At 40.5% G+C, this 20,789-nt stretch overlaps 1 protein-coding gene across 1 annotated transcript in view; it reads right to left on the minus strand.

Annotated features, from left to right (window-relative positions):
- POU6F2 (POU class 6 homeobox 2) overlaps positions 1-20,789 on the minus strand; it is a 368,518-nt gene that overhangs the window by 226,727 nt on the left and 121,002 nt on the right. Inside the window, exons 3-4 of the mRNA XM_006020446.1 lie at positions 14,732-14,823; positions 13,430-13,658 (exon numbers count right to left, since the gene is read on the minus strand). Of these exons, the coding sequence (XP_006020508.1) occupies positions 13,430-13,658; positions 14,732-14,823 (321 nt within the window). The remainder of the gene's footprint in view (positions 1-13,429; positions 13,659-14,731; positions 14,824-20,789) is intronic.

Here is a 20,789-nt window from a genome sequence, read left to right on the forward strand (position 1 = left end):
AGATCTAAAAGCACACTCAGATCCAGAGAGCTAAAACCACTAACTGCGTGTGTGTGTGGGGGGGAGGGGGGTGGAATGGGACATGAACACAGACTTCTGATTCCAACCCACAATCGGGCAATTTTTATGGTACTTCTAGAGGTACACAGAGTAGCAGCAGAACTGTTCCTCTTCTTCTGTTTGGAAGTAACCATTATAAGTCCAAATCTGGAAAATTATTTTCACAATTTCTAATCCTGAAATAACTCATGACCTCCTGTGTTGGGGTTTATGACTAATAATTACGCTGATCAACTGCAGCATCAGATTGTAATTATACAATCCTCCTTCCATCTGAGGTCTCAAGGCACTTAATACATATTTATGATCTGAGCCTCTTTTCAAGTATCATCCCTATTTTACAGATTGGGAAACTAAGTCAAAGAGACACTACACATAAGGTCATAGCAGATAGCTGTGACAGAACTCAGGGGAACAGAACTCAGGTCTTGCAATCCCTTTGACTCTTCTCCTTATTAAATCCATTGGGGCTACGTGCTTCTAAAACATAAAATGTCAGAAGAACATAAGCAGCTCCAAAGCAGCTTTGGGATTAGAGCAAAAGACTTGGGCACGAAGATCTCCATGACTGTAGAATTTTACCCAAAGGATATAATTCCATATCAGGGTCTGGTGACCTGAACAAACCACTCAAGTTTTACTTTTATGGTTTATGATGCCACCAGAATACCTCAGCGGAGTTTCCATTATTTCCCGCAAGGTATTAAAAAAGTGAACGTTTTCATCCTTTTGTATTGCTCAGTTTTGATGTTACCTTTATTATTTTGTGTGTGATGGGGGACTGGTGGTGCAGTGGGTTGTAATTGAGAGAAAGACTAGAATGCCTGTGAAGATAAGCTGAGAAACAGAATAAAAGACACAGAAGGGGGATCTGGAATACAGACACAAGAGAAGAGATAAGGAAAAAAACACAGTAAGAAAAAGAACCCCCTCTTTTAACCTACATTATTATTATTTATATGACAGTAGTGCTTCAAAACCCCAATCAACAATCAACTCCATTGTGTAAGGCACTGCAGGCATGTAACAAAGACAGTCCCCGCCCCAGAGAACTCACAATGCAAAGAGCCACCACGTTAGTGCAAGTTTGAGTTATCATTCTATTTTGAGATTCTAGGAAACTCTACAAAACACTGCCAAGGTTCAGGGTGTCACTAGAATATTGCAATGGAATTATAGCTCTACACTGTGCATTTAGGGAGCACACAATTCCTTATGTGACAGTCTTACTTTGAAAATAAGCCTGTATTGCTCCAGTGTTCCTGGGGCTGCAAGAGATCTTCATCCGGTGACAATGTGGTTCCCTAGCACCCTCTACTTATTACACAATATACTATTCATACTACACATTCATATGCCTCCTATTCAGTTAATGCTCTTGTGCTTCAAGGACATGTTGACTTGTATGAAAGAAAATGTGAACTGGGCCTTTTAGTATATAACATATAAGTTGAAAGCACCAGAGTTGCAGAGATTTCACCAAGGCCTGTGGCAAGCACACATTATCTATTCCATATAACATTTTTACCATGTAGGTTATTACTGAATATTAAGTTACACTTTGAATGCATAATATCCATTATCTACATTCAGCATCAACAGCTTGCATGTGATTAATGCATGCCAAGAGTATGATGCAGGTATGTCTGCTTGTCGCAGGGGTGAGACTCCCTTTGAAGTCAATGGGAAGTATGCATATGGGAAAACTAGGATTGAACCTTAAGAATTTAATTATGTTCTTAGGTGCTTAGAATTACATTCCTAAATGAAGTAGCTTGTGATTCGGATCACTGTCCCTGATTCGATTCAGCCAAATTCGAATCTGAAGATTCAATGCTGATTCAGAGAATCAGCGATTTGGCCATAGACACAGCTTTAAATGTTTTTTCTACATACCTTGAGGTACTAGGCGTGGCTCGTGAATGCTGAGATGCTGGGGCAGATGGAGTGTCCAACAGGAGCGTGGGGGAGCCTCCCACGTGCTCAGCAGCGAACCCAGAAGTGGACTGGAAGTACTTCTGGTCCACTTCCATGTCTGCCAGGGAACGCACTAGGCCTCCTCCCCCCCAGTTTGGTGATAGGCTGTGAGGAGACCCTGGGAGCCCTCCCAGACCCAGGAGGCACCAATCGCCAAGCTGGGGGGGACACAGGAGGCCCCCCCAGTACACTCCCAGCAGACCCGGAAGTGGACTGGAAGTTTCCACTTTTGGTCCACTTCCAGGTCTACTGCCAAGCACACTGGGGAGCCCCCCATGCTCCTGTGGGACACTCCATGCACCCCAGCCTTGCAGCATTCAGAAGCTGCTTGGTACCTAGAAGTATGTAGAAAAAACTTTTAAAACTGTGTCTATTTCCAAATAGCTGAATGTTTCCAAATCTCTTCAAATCAATTCGGAGGGTCCCGATTCTATTAGGAGAGATTAAAGGGTCTCCTAATTTGATTCAGATTTGGAGATTCAGCCACTGCATCAGGCCAAATCTCCACTGAATCGGATCAGGGACCGCAGCTTCACACAGCCCTAATAGCTACCCAAATAATTTTGCCTGCCTTTATGCTGTATGGCTATTCAAGTCCATGAACTCATGTGACCACTGGCCTCCATCAATGAAGTAACTCCAGCAATGAAGCAGTGTGGAGTACACCACATTATGAAAAAGTAGTGTGCCCTATTTCCAGAATTAAGCAGTTTCAACTGCAAACAGAATTTTAAAAATGCTGTAAATATTCCCCGTTGAATATATGCAGAGACTTTAATAAGAAGGACACAATGCAGATTCAAAGCTTTAAAAAATTTTTTTTTTAATTTTTGTTCTCCATTAAATGAAACAAAACCAGATAGATTTTGAAGAAATTTCATTAAAAAATTGGGTCCTAAGCTGTTAGCTTGTACGGTCTGTGGGTTCAAAATCTGTATTATTAAAAATGCCCGTAAACTCACTTGGTCAATAAAGACTTTGTTGTTTTTATGAGTCCCTAAATATATATATGTACTTGATTAGAGTCTTGCTGGTCTATCAGGAACACAAGTTTGTATCCAGGGAGGTTTTAAAACATGAATCATAGGGACTTTATTAATATAAATACTATAGAAAAACAAAAGAAATTAAACCACAAAGACTATAAATGTCTGACTTAAACCCACCAAAGTAAGGAGGTTAAGACTGAAAACTGTAAATCTATCCTGGTACTCCATCTTTAACTTACCCTGCAGTTCTTCAGTCTCAGGTCAGCATATGAGCTCATATGAGCTATATGCGTGTTTACTGTATGTATGCATTAACTCTTTTGCATATGATGCACCAAGGCATGTGGCAACGTATTGCAATGCTCAAGTAAGAGACAGAGAGGCATCCAACAGCAAGTATTTGCACTTACAAGGGCAATAAAATTTGGAATGAACAATTATAGTAAGTTAAAAGCTTAACATTACCTGAATGAATTTTTTCTACATCAATTTAAATTGTCATGCTCTAATTTCAAGAAGATTAAAGGCTACTGGAAACAGGTACAAAGATATACTTAAAAACAGCATTAAAATGCATCCATGTTCTGGTTGACAGAAATTTCATTTGCGGCTCTGCACACAGAATATTCCTGCCAAGAGCAGTATCAGCTTGAGCTGAGGGGAGGATATTTATTGTTGAATAAAGGGGTATATTCCCATTAACATCTCTCTTTCTCTCTCAGAACCAAATCATGCAACTACCAGGAGGAATGCTGAATAGGAGCAGCCAGCTTCTGCCTTGTCCATCTAGCGCTTGGCAGGTATTTTTGGAGGGAGTTTTCTGTACAGACTAACTCAATTTGGTTTTAGAACTTTGAAAGGGAACCTGCTTTTTTAGAATTAAGTTGAACTGCATGGCCTTCTCACTTACGGTGATCCACAGTCATGAGGGCTAAATACTGACAGTCAGAAAGCCCAAGGCTGAATCGATTCAATCTTTGCAGGGTAGTTTAAGCTGTGTAGATTGAACCAATAATCAAATGAACAGACATTCACTTTTGATTCCAGAAATGCAGCCACATGCCTGCAATGGCCCAGACTAGAAGCTGGGGGGTGCTACAGCATGCCTCCCTGCTCAGCCTCCTGGATCAGACAGCTTAGGCCAAGGCTAGCCCACCCACCCTAAGAGAGGGAGTTTGCAGTGGAGGTACAAAGTATCCAGGATGCTGGGGGACTGAGAGTGAATTTGAACTGAAGGGCATCTGGGACAGAAGTTCAATAAACTGATTTAACTTAAACACTGTTACATATCAGTTAAGTCAGGTAGGTCTGGGGTCTGTTTTTGGTGAAAATCAGCAACACAGCATGCATATGCACATACATACATGCACATGTATCCACACTACTATGACATCTTAATGTTCATAATGTTAGGTCTTTAATTTATGGGGCCAAAAACATAAATATCCAACAGCTAGTGCAGTGAACAAAAAATAATAAGTAGAAACTAAAAAAGCCTAAAGTATTTCACGTTCACTCCATGAAACATTTATTTTGTCATTGCATGAGATGAGCAAATAATATGGGGCCAAGGAATTGCTTTCTGGAGAAAAACCTACAGAGTTACCTGGGAGACTAGGGAAACTCCGTGAGGTTCTTCCAATTCATCAGAAAGGATTTGTGTCCCCCTCACATGGACGAAACAAAGCATTAGGTCCTGATAAAGATTAGGCCCTGTAGCACTGCAGGTCTTGCAAGTTATACAGAGGCACTAGATCATGTGCTTCTAAAATGTTCTTATCTCCTCACTTCACTCTTTTACAACATGGCTTCCAAGGAATTATGCTGCCAGTCCAGAGAATCCTGGCTCTGGTGATTGCCTAATCTGCATAAACGCTGTACATGCTGCATTATACTTAGAGACATATTATCATTTACTTTCCTTTACCATGAACAAATCCCTGAATCCTCAAAGACAAGGAGGCTAGCTGATCCCTTCCTTTCTGCAAGTGAATCTTCCCTGGCAACTGTTTTCTAAGCTGGCTTCCTATAATGATGGTGGCATATTTGGCCTGAGGGTTTCACCGAAATTGCCACTAAGTGCAGCTCTACTTCTTTCTCCTTATCATTCTTGTTCTGGTGATGTTAGTACACTGTATAAGTACCTGGGAATAAACTATTCCTCTAAGTGAAACATCATTTTGATTATTACTGACATTGGTGCTCATTAAAATACATAAGTGAAACAGTACCTTTCTGTAGACTTTGAAAGCTATTTCATGTCACTTGAAGGGGAATACAAATGAATAGGGACTGCATCACTTTAGTTAAAAGGCAAAAATGTTCTCAAAACTGGAATCTGGGCTCTAAATCAGCAAGCAATTGAGGTTTGTCATTTATTTCTTTTCTGTCTCTTTCTTGTTTCTCATATCTATCCTATACCTAATTTTTAAGCTGTATGTACATGGGGACTGGGAAGAGTGCATGCTTACTTTGTATCTGTAGCGCAATTAAAGATACAAATCTATGTTAAGATGAAACAAGATCTAATAAATGTAAACAATACATTTTGTGTCTCTGTCACTGTTACATCTTTACCCAACATTTGCACTGACTGATCAGATCTCTAAAAGAAAAAAAGCCTTTACATTTTTTTTTACCATTACCTATGTCTACTGTTACCATATCAGTGCATTTTAATGGATATCTCCAAGCTCTCCAGCTGTTTAATATTTTTTTTATCCACTGTACAGCAGTTAAAAATATGACTTGCTGCTGTTTAAATAATGTAATTTAATGATTTCACATTTTCAGTAGGACAAGGCTTTCTTTCAGCATCGAAGCCTTTCACTAATGATTTGGTGAGATAGTTTGTTCTTCTTTCTTTCAGAACTCAGGATTGAAACCCTGACTTGGAAATAAATTATTGACATCCACTTTAGAAACACTACAGTTTGCAATGAAAATAAAACGCATGCAATTCAGTGTTAGTAGGCTAGAATTTCCAACTCATTGTTTCCCTTTGGCAACTCAGTTTGAGGTTCAAAATATTGTTCAGACTTCATAACTGTACAGATCTCTGCAACACTGCCATGTGAAACTTTATGTAATTATAGCTGGGATAGTCATTAAGTCAGAGATTCCCAAATTGTAGTCCCTGGACACCACTGGTGGTCTACAAAACACGTTGCAATTCAGTGGGTCTATCTACCCATGCAATTAATGTGAATAAATAAACTACTCCCATGCAATTAATGTGAATAAATAAACTACTCCCAGGTGCAGCTTCTACATGTGTTCCAGGACAGCAAAAAACTGAGTGGGGGAGGAGCAGTTTAGGCCATGGGTGCTCCTACCCTCTTCTTCCCCCCTGCAGCAGCCAGGAGGAGCTCCAGGTTCTGGCTGCAGCTGCCTGGGTACCAGCCCTAGGCTGGCAGGAAGCATGGGAGTCAGGCCCGGGCTCCAGCTGGTGCTGGCAGTGTGGTCCATGGGGCAGCCCTGGGCTGGAAGGAGACATGGGGAGTCAGGCCTGAGCAGCGGGTGGCTGGGCTGCGAGGCTCCTGCAGTTGCCCAGGCATGTGGCTAGGCAACAGGCAGGAGTGTGTCTCTCTGCTGGCTAAGTTGACTGAGTGTAATTTACTTCCAGGTCAGTGTCTACACATGTGTTGCTGTGCAGCAAATAACTCTGCAGTAGGATATTACTTGTATTTACAAGTACTATCCTGCTGTGGAGCTTATTAGTTTCCTGTGGCCTAATAACATGACATGTGTAGGTTCGAGACATTTACTGCATAATTAATTAGTCTGCTTGGCAGAAAATGTGTAGATGTGCCCAGTGAGTATATGGTGCTGGATCCTCCAGTTAGTGTAGAGCAATAAAAGAACAACTACACTATATGAACAAATTTCCACAGTAACAACTGCTGTAGCTACCACCCTTCTTACATTCTCACCAGTGCTGGTATGATATCTCCTCTGAAGCTTCTGCTGCCTGCAGGACACTTCTATTAGAGTTGCAAAATATGGCACAAGAAAAAGAAAATGTTTGCAAATATTTTGGAAAAGAAATCACATTTTATTTCTAGGGGTTATAAATACCATTAAAGTGTCACTACTGTTTAGTGAACCCCAGTAGGAGTGATTTATTTTTTTGTTCAAAGGAAAGCAGAAGTCTTACAAACAATTATGGGTCACATTTCATTATCTTTTTTCACACTGCTAATAACCGTCTTTGTCCTCAAGCTCATGAGAATCTCACGATGCTGTTCTCTGTGGCTTCGTCTTTCCCCATGTAGATAACAATTCATACACATTTTCACCACAAAAACAAGTATTTACATGGTTGTCTTCAAATATTGCACCCTCCTCCTGTTCACGTAAGTTTGAATTATCCAATCAGGAAGTAGAAACAATATGATGACAATCATATCTCATGATCATAATATGGTGAATTGAGCATATTCAAACATTTAGTCAAGAAGAGCCACATGCCAGGAATCTGTATGCTAAGATCATGTTTATGTAGATTCTGAATCTGTGTTCACTGATGTCAGCAGAATAATTCCTATTGACTTCAGTGGTACGAGACCAAGCCCAGAAAATATCTAAACAATTTATGGAACAAAAAAATCAGGTAAAAATTAGAGTCTATTTATAGGTAGCTCACAGACAAACAAACATGTCCATTCTACTGACTAATTATACAGTATGTATCATTTTTTTCATGGCTCCAATTTCTGGATTTTATCAACCTTCCATCTTTGTATTTTAAAATGTCTTCTTTCACCATGACCACTAAATTTCTTTCCACCATGGTTCTTATCACTGAATGCTTTCTTTATTTTTTCCCACCTTTTTTTCATTCCCCATTTTTGTAATCACCCTGCAAACTCCCATTGCCCCCCGTGCAGTTTGATGGCTCTATACACTTTAATGGAACTACTTTCATGATTAAAGTTAAGTATGTGCTCAAGTGCTGTACTGGACTAAGTACCATTTTAAACATTATTCCAGAAAATTTCTGGGTGTAATTCTGAGCCAGCCACCCTGGGTGGCTGGGATTAAAAGCATCAAAAATTTGCTGACAGAATAAAATAGCAAAGAATCAGCCTAGAAAAGGTTCATGTTTCCACGAATGACAGGGCTGTGACTTACTAAGGGAGTCTCCACTAAGGAATCCAAAGAAGGTGGAGATATGAATAATATGCTGGACAGGTCTGAACACAGCAGAAAAAACAAAGCCTCAAAGTTGCCATACTGATAGAAATCAAGCAGTGGGCTTTGGGCACTGTTCTCCCTCATGTCTACCAATAGCCAAAACTACACAAGCCCAGTGGGCCTTTCCAGCATATTGAGTTGAGCCTATCCCTCACATCCTGCCACATTACCTCATTGCTCCATGTAACCATGGCGCATTTAAGAGAGTCTTTGCCCATTTTGAGTCTTACTTATCTTGCTCCTACTGTAGTCTATAGAAATTTTGTTTTATACTTAAGTGAGAGGAAAAACTCTCATCAGGGTTAGGTTCACAGACTTTATGCCGTCTAACCACAGAACATATAATTCACCTTCATTATTGAAATACTTAAGAGTGAAATAGACTGAACACTACTAAATTATGTTTTTGTTACTAAGAATTATTATAGTGAGGTTTAATAGAACTTCATAGTTTCATAGTTTCAGGGTTGGAAGGGACCTAATAGATCTTCTAGCCCGACCCGAAGTCAATGAGCCGAACTTGAAGTCAATGAGCTCAGTCTGAATGGTAAGAGAAAGGGTGTGGCAGAGCATCTTTGATGCCTGTCACTTTAAGGGCCAGACAGGCAGCAGGGTAGCCAGCAGGTGCGGGTCAGCCCTGATGAAGTGGTCACATGACCACAGAAGGCCCTTGTGATAGGAGGAGGGGGATGAGCAATCTCTATTTTAAACCCAGGCCCTCAGGGCTGAGCTAGCAGTTTGCTGTAAGCAGGCAGAGAGAACATCATCTGGCTGGAGCTGCTGTTCATGGAACATCTCGGAGGTATAGGGAGGAACTATGGGGATGGAGGAGGTTCCTGGTCCTAGGGAATGATGACAAACTACGCCCTGCTAGGGATGCATGATGTGGTGGGTCTGCCCATGGTGCAGTGGTTCCCAGAAAATGCCATGCCGTGTCCCAGGTGCCACCCTAGTGAAAGGCGAGTAAGGGGCATCATATAGCCCCAGCCTCCACAACGTGGTGGGGAACTCAGAGTAAGGACAGGCAGTGGGGCCAGGCATACCTACAGACACCTGATCCCATTGGGTGTAAGACCCTGGGACCCCAGTGCAGGGGGTCCAAAGAGTGGCCCCAGGTAGGGGGCGGAGGAGTCAACTGAAGTGTGGCCACACAGAGTAGGGTTGCAGGGGTGACCTGAAGGGCTGCACTGGGGCATATAGAGTAGGGTCACAGGGGAGACCTGAAGGACTGTGTATAGGCAAGCCCGATGAGTAGTTAGTGAGTGAGCCCCAGTGAGGGGGTGGAGGAGTAGCCCCAATGAGGGGGCAGAGCTGTTGAGACCCCAGTAAGCCCTCAGATGTTTTGAGGCTGAGTTTTGGGTCAGAGGCTAAAGTACTTTGGATGCTATCTGCAAGGCATAGGACATGGTATAGGGAAGGTCGGAGCTGTGTATAACGCCCTAGGCATCGGGGCACTTAATTGGGCAGCCTCCTGTATTTTACAACAGTTTTAGAACAGCAGGACTTGGCAGGTGAATGAGGGCAGACTACCCTAGACAGAGAAATGGGCTGGTACAGTGACTGGCCACATGTCAGTCCCTTGTCACAAAGGGCAAGAATAAACAAGAATGTGGTGACCTACTCCAAATGGTCTAATAAGCATACTTTCATATAGAACAATAAGACAAAATGTCCTGATCTATTACAAGGCCATGGCAGAAGATGAAGAAAAGAGAATTAGAGAATTAGCTGAATGCAATGGAACTGAAGACAGCTCACATAGATGAGGTCATCATAAACTGTAGCACTCTAATCTGCTTCTCTGTCTCATTTTCATTAAACAGGCAGTTGTGTACCCTACAGGGGGTGTCTTAAGTAGGAGAGTCACTTTCAAAAGAAAGGGTCATCTAGAGCTTAAAGCATTCACTCAGATCTAGGGAGACCCAAGACTCAAGCTTGTGCTCTGCCACATCCTTCCAGTGTGACCATGGGTAAGTTATATAAGTTGGGATCTACTGAAATCAAGGAGGCAGAAGGCTGATTTTCCAGGCTGACCGTGGAACCAGCCACCCTTTTCGCCGGCTTATCACAGTGGCCCCCCATACCTCTCATTGGCCCGCCTGACAAGTGGCCCCATCCCTCACCACTGATTGGCTGAGAGGGGTGCCCATCATGCAACTGGCCTAGAGGGCTGCCTGTCATGCAGCCCCACTCCTCACCATTGATTGGTGGAGAGGGGCAGAGCTGCATGATGGGCATCTCTTTCAGCCAATCAGCAGCAAGGGGCAATAGCAGGGGGTGGCCGTCTTTTTAGCTGCTGTCTTCTTAGCTGCTCCCCTTCGTGCTGGTGGTTCCCCCCTCTTCCCTGGCGGGCTGTGAGGCTTTACTTTTAGTACTTTTTCTTTTTGATTAAGCAGATTTTGCAGACAATGTCCAATTTTGTGGTTTCCACAAAATCTGCAAAATCACGAATTGAGTAGGTTCCAATACATAAGTCACAAATGGTGCTCAGGAAAACTCCATGCGGGAGGAAAAAAAAAAAGTTGAGACTATGTGACAACTCCTGAAAATGATATAAATCTTCCCTAACCAGGGGAATTTTACCTTAATACCCATCCAGAGCAATTTCCTTCTGGGGACAAAGTGATTTCTCCCCTTGGTAGCTTATTCCTTCTATGGACTTTGCTTATATTGCTTCTGCCTCAAGGTTCCATGTCCTGGGGCAACTCTTTTCATGTACCAAATGCTTGGTTTCTCTATGCCTTAATTCCACCCCTGGAAACTGGGAATAACAGTGCTTCCTTTCTACACACAGTTGGGAGGCTAAATACAATCAAAGCTGTGTAGCACTTGGATACGAGCAGAAGGAGCTAGATAAGTAAACAGACCATGGTTCAGTACTACTTTAGTTGTTAATGCTGCCAAAATCATATCATTGGTGAGGCTAGGAAAAAAGAATGAATAAAATAAAGAAAAGAGGTGACATTTGCAATGATGATATAGTCCCTTCCCTCCTTTTTAAGCATTTATTAACAGGGTTAGATGACATGCTTCACTTCAATAGTGTGGGAAACAGACTGAAGAGATCCTTTTCTGTACCAAATCCTACGTTTCTATTTTCTTGTAAAGATTTTGAAGAAAAACTTTACAGCTACTCAGGTCAGTGCTTGCAAAATTTGTTTAAAAGTGATCTGACTTTCTGCCAATGAGTATACACACAAGACTGAACTCAAGACTGAACTCAAGTGCACAGGCTGTCAGGTTTAGTCCTTAGTATCTAGCTTCACAAAGAAGGATGAATTTGTGACGTAAGGATTGTATGTGCTTATGTTTATTTATAATACCATACACTCAGAAGCCATAAACTGAAATACTCTTGAGTAGAGGGGTACATTTTTATAATGCCTGTTTCTTCATTAAGATTTCATCATCCACCTACACTAAAAAGCCACTTCCCCTTTACTTTGTTATATTGGCTTTTACCCACTCCTCTTCCTACATTATTTTTTTAATCTCCAGTTCCCTATTTTACATGCACTCTCATATTTTAAACAAGCAAAATTTGTGCATTAGTGTGTCCTTTTCATCTATGATTTATGAATGACAGGTTCCTCAGTGCAGCTTAATGGTACGAGAAAGACATTATTTTAAACATTAAAGTGAAAACCATTTACAACTATGATAAGAAAGGTCTGTTGACATTAAACTTTAAAACATGCACAAGGTAAAGGCACGTAGCTGCACCAACAGGTGAGAGCACCATGCTCGCAGTTTGTAAGGGAGTTTGTTCAATGCATTAACTGTCTCCTTTTCTCTCTTTCACAACCTGTAGACTTTGGCACTTCAAACAATCCATCAAGTCATCAGCAACAATGGGAGTTTAATCACCTAAAAAGTGCGTAGAGTGCTGTGTACAGCATTCACTTAGTAGAACTCCTATTTTGTCTGTGGAAAACTTTTCCCAGAGTTTATGTCAGCAAAAAAAAAAAAAAAAGAAAGAAAAAAGAAAAATTGAAAGGTCTAAATCTGTATTTGATCCTTCCCACTCCCACCCTCCATCTCTTTCATAAAGGAGGCACTTTTTTTCTTAATCCATTAAAGACACTCTTACAGTTTCATTGTGGGTTTTTTGTTAACATTTTATCTGTTGTCCATTGTGCAACTCACTGCATGAACAACCTCTGTCTAAGAAACAATGAATGCAATTGAATAATAATACCTTTATGCTTAACATTAGAGATGTACTGTCACATTTTACTGACAGCAATACTCACTGATTGGACAAGAACATTATGAAATTACAGTTACATGCCATTTTGGCTGTACTGGGTTCTCAGTCTAACATTGCAGTGCAAGCAAAATGAGGCAGAGATGCAGGTCTGGTCCTTCTGCTACAGCTAAGGAGCACACGCAGAGCTCAGAACACACAAGTAGTCAGGTGCATATGTAAACTGGACCGGGCCAGTTGTGTGCCTCATTGAACCACTGGTGTCTAGTCTAAATGAAGCTAGCCATCAGCTGCCCAAAGGTGCTGAAAAGCTTTGGTGTAGATTTGGATGCACTTCATTCCATTTCATTGCAATCTTGATTATTTTACAAAGAAACCATGGAAGGTGGTAACTAATTATAAGACAGAATACTCATAATACTGCTAATTTGTCTGGCTGGCTCCAACAGGGTATGTTAATTGGGATGCACACAACTCTGATGTATAATGCCAGAAAGTACTATCAGTTACGTGGTAGATACAATTATGGTAATGCAATGTAGAACCCAATAGCAGTTGCATATGGGAACTGTATTTTTATACTAAGACTATTAAATGCATTTTTTCTTAAAATGATTTCATCCTGATCTTTAGTATCTATTTGCACTGGTTCACTCATTGCACTCTAATCCCCCAGCAAAGAATCAGCAGTGGTTGAACAAATTAGTTGAATTCATAATGCCACTTCCAAATTTCAGAATCAACAGTGGGAAAAAACAATGACAGAACAAATCAATTTGCTAGTTCCAAAGTACTGGCCTATGGACTCAGACAGAATATTTATATCAAATATTGCTGAAACTTCTTCTGTGAAAACACAGTAAGTATTCAGTATGCTTTCTGTATATCTGCAATATTCAAAATAATCAAGTTATTGACTTTTCAATAGGATTTGCCATCCAGAGTAGCATTTTCATTGACAAAATGGATCTACCTGTAAAAATGTATTGATATGGTTTACCTTGTAGATTTTGCAATGGCAAAGTCATAATGCCTCCTGCTGCAGCTGCTGCTACCAGCCCTTGGATGTTGGTGAGATTAGCTGTAGGCAGAGTTAGGACCAGTCCTTGCTGACCACCCAGTTGTCCAGCCATGTTGAAAGGAATAAGGATAGGCTGATTTAGGGCTGGAGTGCCTCCTGGCATCACCCCCGCTACCGCTGAGGCTAACTGTTGTGCTGTCAGTAATGGCTGTAATGAAACATATACAGTGAGTATATTTTACTGTACACCTGAAAAAGGAAATGCATGGCTAAAAGTGTACCACAATGTGACCAAGACCATTGGTACTGTTACAGTACATACATACAATCACAATGCACTGCTTCTGTAACATAATAGAGCACACGTTTCCACTAACAAGAAAAAAGCCTTGAGAATCCTGAAAATTGAGGCCAAAAACCCTGAAAAATCATATCAAATGCTATGATTCCTGAAATCCAAGTGTGGCTTAAGTCAAATCACCCCCAAAAGAATATACTACCTATTCTCCAAAGATGGTTAATGAATTCAAGAAAGCCAAATTCAACCCAACCTACAAATATTTAAACCCAGTTTTCCCAACTCCATCCTGCTAAAAACTAGAAACAACATTAACAATTTCCAGGAGCTATGCAATTCATGGGATGCTCACAGACTGCTTTGTAAAGTGGGTTAGAACATTACGTATCTGCTTGGCTTCCTGGAGTAGTTGGCTGAACTTGAAAAATCACTGTACAAAATGACATGGAAAAAGCAAACATTTTATCGCTTTGTTCAGAACCACACTATTGTGCACACATACCTTATTGTAAAAATAAAAATAAAAATTGGGCTTTAAAACAAAAATGAATGGATTTCTTTATTAATGCACAAGCTGTATGTGATGCACAGGATTGTCAAACCCAATAAGCTAAACTTGCATTAAAATTGCATTAACTTGTTTTTATATTAAATCATGACCTGGGTTTCAAAAGTAACTGATGTAAGGTTCAAATAACTTAATTTTATAAACACACAAACTATTTACATTTTACTCCCTGGACAAAAACAAAAAAAACAAACAAAAAACACATAGAAGCATTTTTTCTTTAAGTAACACCACATATAGTACATGTTTATACAATATAAGTGGCATGCACATGTTTCTCTGCACATAGCTGTATATTAATACAGCCATGATCTTTCACCTTATTTTTAACATGATACTGTTAGGTGTTTTTTGAGCTGTTATTTACTTTCATCAAGCTTCATTCTTTTAATTAAGCTAACTGAAAGATACTGACCTGGGGCCCAACAGGGAATGCTGGGTGGGACTGACTGGTCTGGTGCTGGTCAGCTGTGCTTGTATCAGACAGCACTGTATTTCCTCTGGCCCCTGGAATTCAAAGAGAAGCTCTACCTTAATGTCTAGCCTGGGGACCAGCACATTACATTTTACTGTGATGTCACATAATATCAAGCTGAAAATGATATGCTAAAGTGTTTTATCAATAACTCAAGCGCTCAAATCACTTATCAGCTGCATAAATTATGCTAACGTTCATTCAGGCCAGCCAACTCATTCAGAGAGATATAGAAATCTGACAGCGGTGAAACTGAAGCTATCATCAACACAGCTAATGTGGGTTGTATTATACAGCAATTTACATACAGTACATGAGCACTGTGTGTGTGGGAACTACATTTTTTATGCTTAGGTGAGCACCAGTAATTCTAATTTCTCAAACGAAATCTGAGACACAATCAGGTCGCATCAACTTAATATCTTAATAATGCCTTTTCTTTTGTTACTTATGGAGGCAGAAAATCCTGTATCACTCACTAAAACGCACTAGAAAAAGTGAAAAAAAAAATGCTTGCTTGTGAATGACATTTCTTCCTTCCTTTCTGTAAATGTACATGGAAAATGAAAAGCAGAACTCTGTTTCACCAGGGTATATTAGCACTAATTAAGAGAATCAGAATCCAACACACACTTGAAAATAAGCATGCTGAACATAAAACATCCTCTGGTACAGCTATTTAGATTCTGCTGAAGACCTCAAAGTAGACATTAAAAAGAGAATGAAAAGAAAATCCATAACAGCGGTAACTAATGACCAACAAGAGGCTTTCAAAGCTAAGGCCAAATCCTGCAGACTTGTCTTAGGCAGAACTCCCATTGAGTCAGAAACTCTTTCAGCAAGGGCTGCTGGATCAGATTGACTTTATTCCTGAATCTAAAGGACTGATGGTGCTTAAAGTCTTAAATAAAGAAAAACCTGGCTACAATTTTAGGATTTTAGTTAGTATGGTAGCTTTTGTTCTGTTAGTTTTTCTTTTGCTGGGTTGTTGAAATCCAATTCTAAGTAAACCTAACAAGATCCCCTTTTCCAATGTTTATCCTATGAATAGCAAGTGCAAGACAATTCAGAACCAGTTTATTGGCATGCCATGGTCTGCAAAGGAAGAAAGGATATGATTCTGTCATACTTATAAATTTTAAAGAAGGTATTATCGGCTCATTTAAAACAAATTCTTCTATATATTCTCCAAGGGGACAGACTTATAAATAATGGAAATGTGAAAAAAAAATTCTTCACCACATTAGGGTACAAATAAAATTGACTGCTACATATTATTCAATTGACTTCTATCTCTACAGCAATGTGTCAATCATAACAGCATTTTATAATGGGATTAAGCAATAAATGTGCAGAGCTATTATGCAGAAATCTGAAAATCTGATTAATTTGTAATATTTGTGTGCGTGCAGAAAGTCAGAAATGGACATTGCTTTGGGAATACTTACAAGTATTCTATTGAAATTTCTGAATTGATTTGAAACTAATAAAAACATACAGACTTGCTGACATTTTATAAAGTGAATTCTGTCAAAATGTTTGGCATTTTAATGACCATTGTCATTTAATAACAAGAGTAAGATGACCTATTATAATTGGTCAAGGCTCCGACAGTGCCTAATAATGTGCAAGAAGAGACCTTGTCACTAAATTTTTTATGTGCGATTTACTTATCTGCAATGCTTGAAAAGCAAGAAATTTAGCTGGATGAGCATGATGCAGTGAAAAGGTATACAATCTATTTCTTTTATTATCAAAATGAGCCCAATCCTGCTGTCTTGACACAGAAAAAGAAAAACACACAATGACTTCATGATGACTCCTGATTATATAGGATCTGCACAATCTGCTCCATCAAAATTAAATACCAGTTTGCCTTAATGTATCTCTGCATATTTTTTACATTTTTTACATAACACATTTTTTATTTAACTTGATATGACAGCTGTGTATGAGAAGTAATGTTACATCACTGAAAAGGTTGAGATCTGCTGAATCTGAGTTACCTCATAAAGTTCAAATTAAAATTTAGTTTTACTAGACTATTACAAAAACAAGTTCCTAATGCCATATCATACTACTAAATTAACCTGGGAAGTTTTTAGAAAAAATACAAAGTGAGCATGTCTACACATGTATTTACGCCAGTTCTTGTGCAGTAAGTGGGAATAGGCTGATGTCTACACATGCAGATGATCTGGGACTAGATTTAGTCCCAGGTCAGAGCAGCTTGCTGTGTGCTCCTGTGGCCACTGGGTGGAGCTCCAGGCTCTGGCCACATCGCTTCCAGCACTTGGGACTAAGTTTAGTTCCAAGCTGAAGCCAGGAGAGGTGGCCAGCCAGGAGCCCTGGGGCTGGGCTCAGGCTGGCCTCCTAGTGGCTGGGCAAACCCAGCAGGGAGGCCCCCTGGGTTACTGTGCAGTAACATGTCTACACGTGCATTACTGTGCAGTAACTAATTGGGCATAAATTTGATACCTGCATGATACAGATATCAAACTTAAGCTGAACTTGGCATACTGACTGCACAGTATGGGCATGCATGTTGAGATGCGTGCCAGTACTGCACAGTAATTTTGTTTACTGCACAGTAAATGCTTATGTTTAGACACACCCACTAGCAACCAATGATTTACTAGCATATGATCCTATATTAACTAATGTAGTGCCTGATCCTGGTGCACTTGCTAAAATGAACAATTCCAATGAGGTGGGCTCACGCTTTTCATGTTTCCCAAACAGCCACTATTTTCTGTTAGTTAAAGCATAAGGTCTTACAATACACAATCTTATGAGATGCAGCTTATACAAAAGGTTTCACTTAAAATAAAATTACACTGGAGCATTAAATAATAAGGAATTATATACTTCATTGATTGCGGTAGGTGCAATCACAGGATTTCATTCTTGTCATGTGGTTGTTTATTCAAGACAACGTACCTGCTTTTATTACTGCACATGAAACCTTTCCCTACTTCTTCCAGCTCACTTTCAAGACACTTTAGGTACTTTGGTGAAATGTCGCACAATTTTATGTATATAAATGAAGTCATATACAATTTCTGCATCAGATTATATGTGTTGTCTTTTTAGAATCAAATAGGCAGGTTTCCCCTTATGCCCATATCTATTTTTCTCATACACATGTAGTGTACTTAATATTATAGACTCATCTCTTAATCTAGCCTAGCTGCTATAGCAGCCAGTGCAGAGTTAAGTTTTCTTTCCAAGTCAGGAGAGAAGTCTGAAGATTGCTGGCTGAGCAATGAACAAATGTGGTAAAATAATAATTTCAGAATAACTGAAAGGTCTATTGCATCACACAAATGAACTGAACTTGTTCTCTGCCATCTGTTATCTCCTCTGAGAAGTACTTGCCAAAGCTTCCAGGAAGAAAAAATACAGCCACAAAATATATATGGAAAGATGTGATTCATTCTCTCCCTACAGTTAATAGGGAAGACTCTCCAATGCTAGAACAATCCAGTTAACAAAACAGAGTTGAGTGTACTACATGTTATGCATGCTCTGTCTGATTTAGAGGATCATAGCTGACAGACTGGCAAGGGCCTCTTAGGCTATGATGCAACACATTCCCTAACCCTAGTACTGGATTGCCCCCTCCATTAATCTCTTCTCTGTTTTATTTAATTTACTTGTAAACCTTCTAGTTATAGTTGCCTCAACAACCTCCTCAGGCAAATGATTCCATTGTCCAATTGACTGCATTATTAAAAATGTTTTGCTAAATTCTTACCTAAAATTGCCCTTGTATGGATTCAGGTAACTACCCCTTGTTATATCATTTGCAACAATTGTACAGCCCTTTTCATGCAATATCAATGTGGTGTACAAACACTAATTTATTGAGTCTTACAACACTGCTGTACTATCATAGGGCAGTAAAACTTTAGAAAGGGACAGAAACATAAATGGCTAGTACCACCAGGATAATTCTGGGTGGCATTGAATATACTGAGTGCACAGCTCTGGAGGCACTTCTGCTGCTACCACCTCACCTGATATGCAAGCAGACACTACAGAAGAACAACCTGCTTGATTCCCAATCATCTCTGTGGTGTTTGGATCAAATAGTGGGATGGGTGCTCTAAGTTCAGGTTTGAGGTGGGATAATGATAATGAAAACGTTGTTTGTAGCCCAGATTCAATTGTTTATCTCGGGGGATATGCCCCACCATCTTCTGTCCCTCCTCCCATAACTGAATGGCTCACAATTTTAAATGCATATATCCTTACAGCTTCCTTGTAAGTTGAGCAGTACTACTACATTTTACTGATGGGGGAAAAAAATGAACACACAGGCCGCATGAGTCCACATGAGCGGTCCACACAAGCAGTCCATACAAGCAGGGGTGCGGGTTTTCAGCAGCACAAATCTGTGCCACTACTTTGTGCTGCAGTGCACGCCCCTGCTCATGCAGTCTGCAGTGGGACACATTGTCCCGCTGCTCCATGTGTTGTAGGGTGAGAGCTGGCTGAGACACAGGGTGCCTCAACATGGAGCTAGCCAGCAGGCAGCCCCTACACTGAGGCACCCTGTGCCCCAGCCAGCCAGGGAGTGGCACATGGAGACAGGGGAGCAGGCAGCCCAGGTCTGGCTGCTCCCCTGTCTCTGTGTGCCTCAGGGCGACGGCTCCACTGTGGAGCCCCTTTCCTGAGGCATGTGGAGCCCCTGTTTCGAGTCACACGGCGCCCTGTCCAGCCACAGAAATGGGGTAGCAGGCAGCTCTGTGCATAGGCAACTGGTGCCACCTTAGTCAGGAGGGGCATGTACCCCCCCAGCAACCAGTCAGTGACCGGGGGGGTGGGGAGATCCCCCCACAGCCAATCTCACCAACGCAGCCAGTTGCGTGGCAGCCGATTTCCGGAAGTGGCTGCGGTCAGGGCTACCTGCTCCCTTATCTCCAAGTGCCTCAGTGTGGAGGCTCTGGGCTGCCTACTCCCCCCTTCTCTGTGTTTGTCCCAGAACATGGCACTTTGCCATGCTTTGTGCTGTTTTTTTATTTTTTTTCCCCCCAGGGTTTTTGTTTGTTTGTTTTTTGCTACCAGAAATTCCTGATAGCAAATTTTGCCCCAGTGCTGCAAATTAACAGTGGGGCATGGTTTAATGTGCAACATGTGAGGTTTGTGGGACTGCAAAGATGATTGTGGCACTACAATCTGCATATGCCTGCACATTTGGATCTGGCTACACATTCCCAAATTCTAAATAAGGGGGAATTAGTCATCTTTATGCCTTTGTAAAGCTGGGCCTAAGTGACATACCTAAGGGTTTACAGAAAGCCTGTGGCAGTTCAAAGAAGAGAACCCTAATTCACCTGGCCCAGGTTAGATCTCTAACCACTGTAGCATCTCCATCTCACTTCAAATGGTAGGTTTTGGAAAACAACAGGGAGAATTTTATAAGTCAAGTAAATACAACAATAAAGAATTACCAGGTGCGCTCCTTTTGAAAGCAAATTATTCTGCCTTGTCACTGTAGTAGTATCATGGCTATTGCCAGTAGAAAATAATTGATGCGAGTAAAAAATTAGCATTTCAAGCAACTACGCATGTTAAAAGGCTTAGCTGCAACTCTACTGTACTCTCCATATAATCATTTTTATTTGTTCTTGTAGTACATACAACTTGCAACTGGTGGTTAAGATCAGAGTTGTTCTTTGCTCAGTGTTTAGTCTCAACTTACACATTTTCCCAGAAAAGCTTACCTAAATATATTTAAATACCTGGTGTTAATAAAATTAAGTAAAAAGGTTCATTGAGCCTATGTACATTGGAAATGTGACCTTAAGGCTGAATTAAAAAAAAATAGATGGTATTAAAAAATATAGGTTTTGCTTATGTAAGGTTCTATTGCTAATTTTAAGGCAATATTTATAAAAATATATCCCTGCTGTGCAGGCCTACAGATATATCATAACATGATCAATAGAAAGAGAAAAATATATAACATCTAAATATAAAAGAAATTAATATA

The sequence above is a fragment of the Alligator sinensis genome, unplaced genomic scaffold (assembly GCF_000455745.1).
Source record: "Alligator sinensis unplaced genomic scaffold, ASM45574v1 scaffold254_1, whole genome shotgun sequence".
Taxonomy (NCBI): Eukaryota; Metazoa; Chordata; order Crocodylia; family Alligatoridae; genus Alligator; species Alligator sinensis.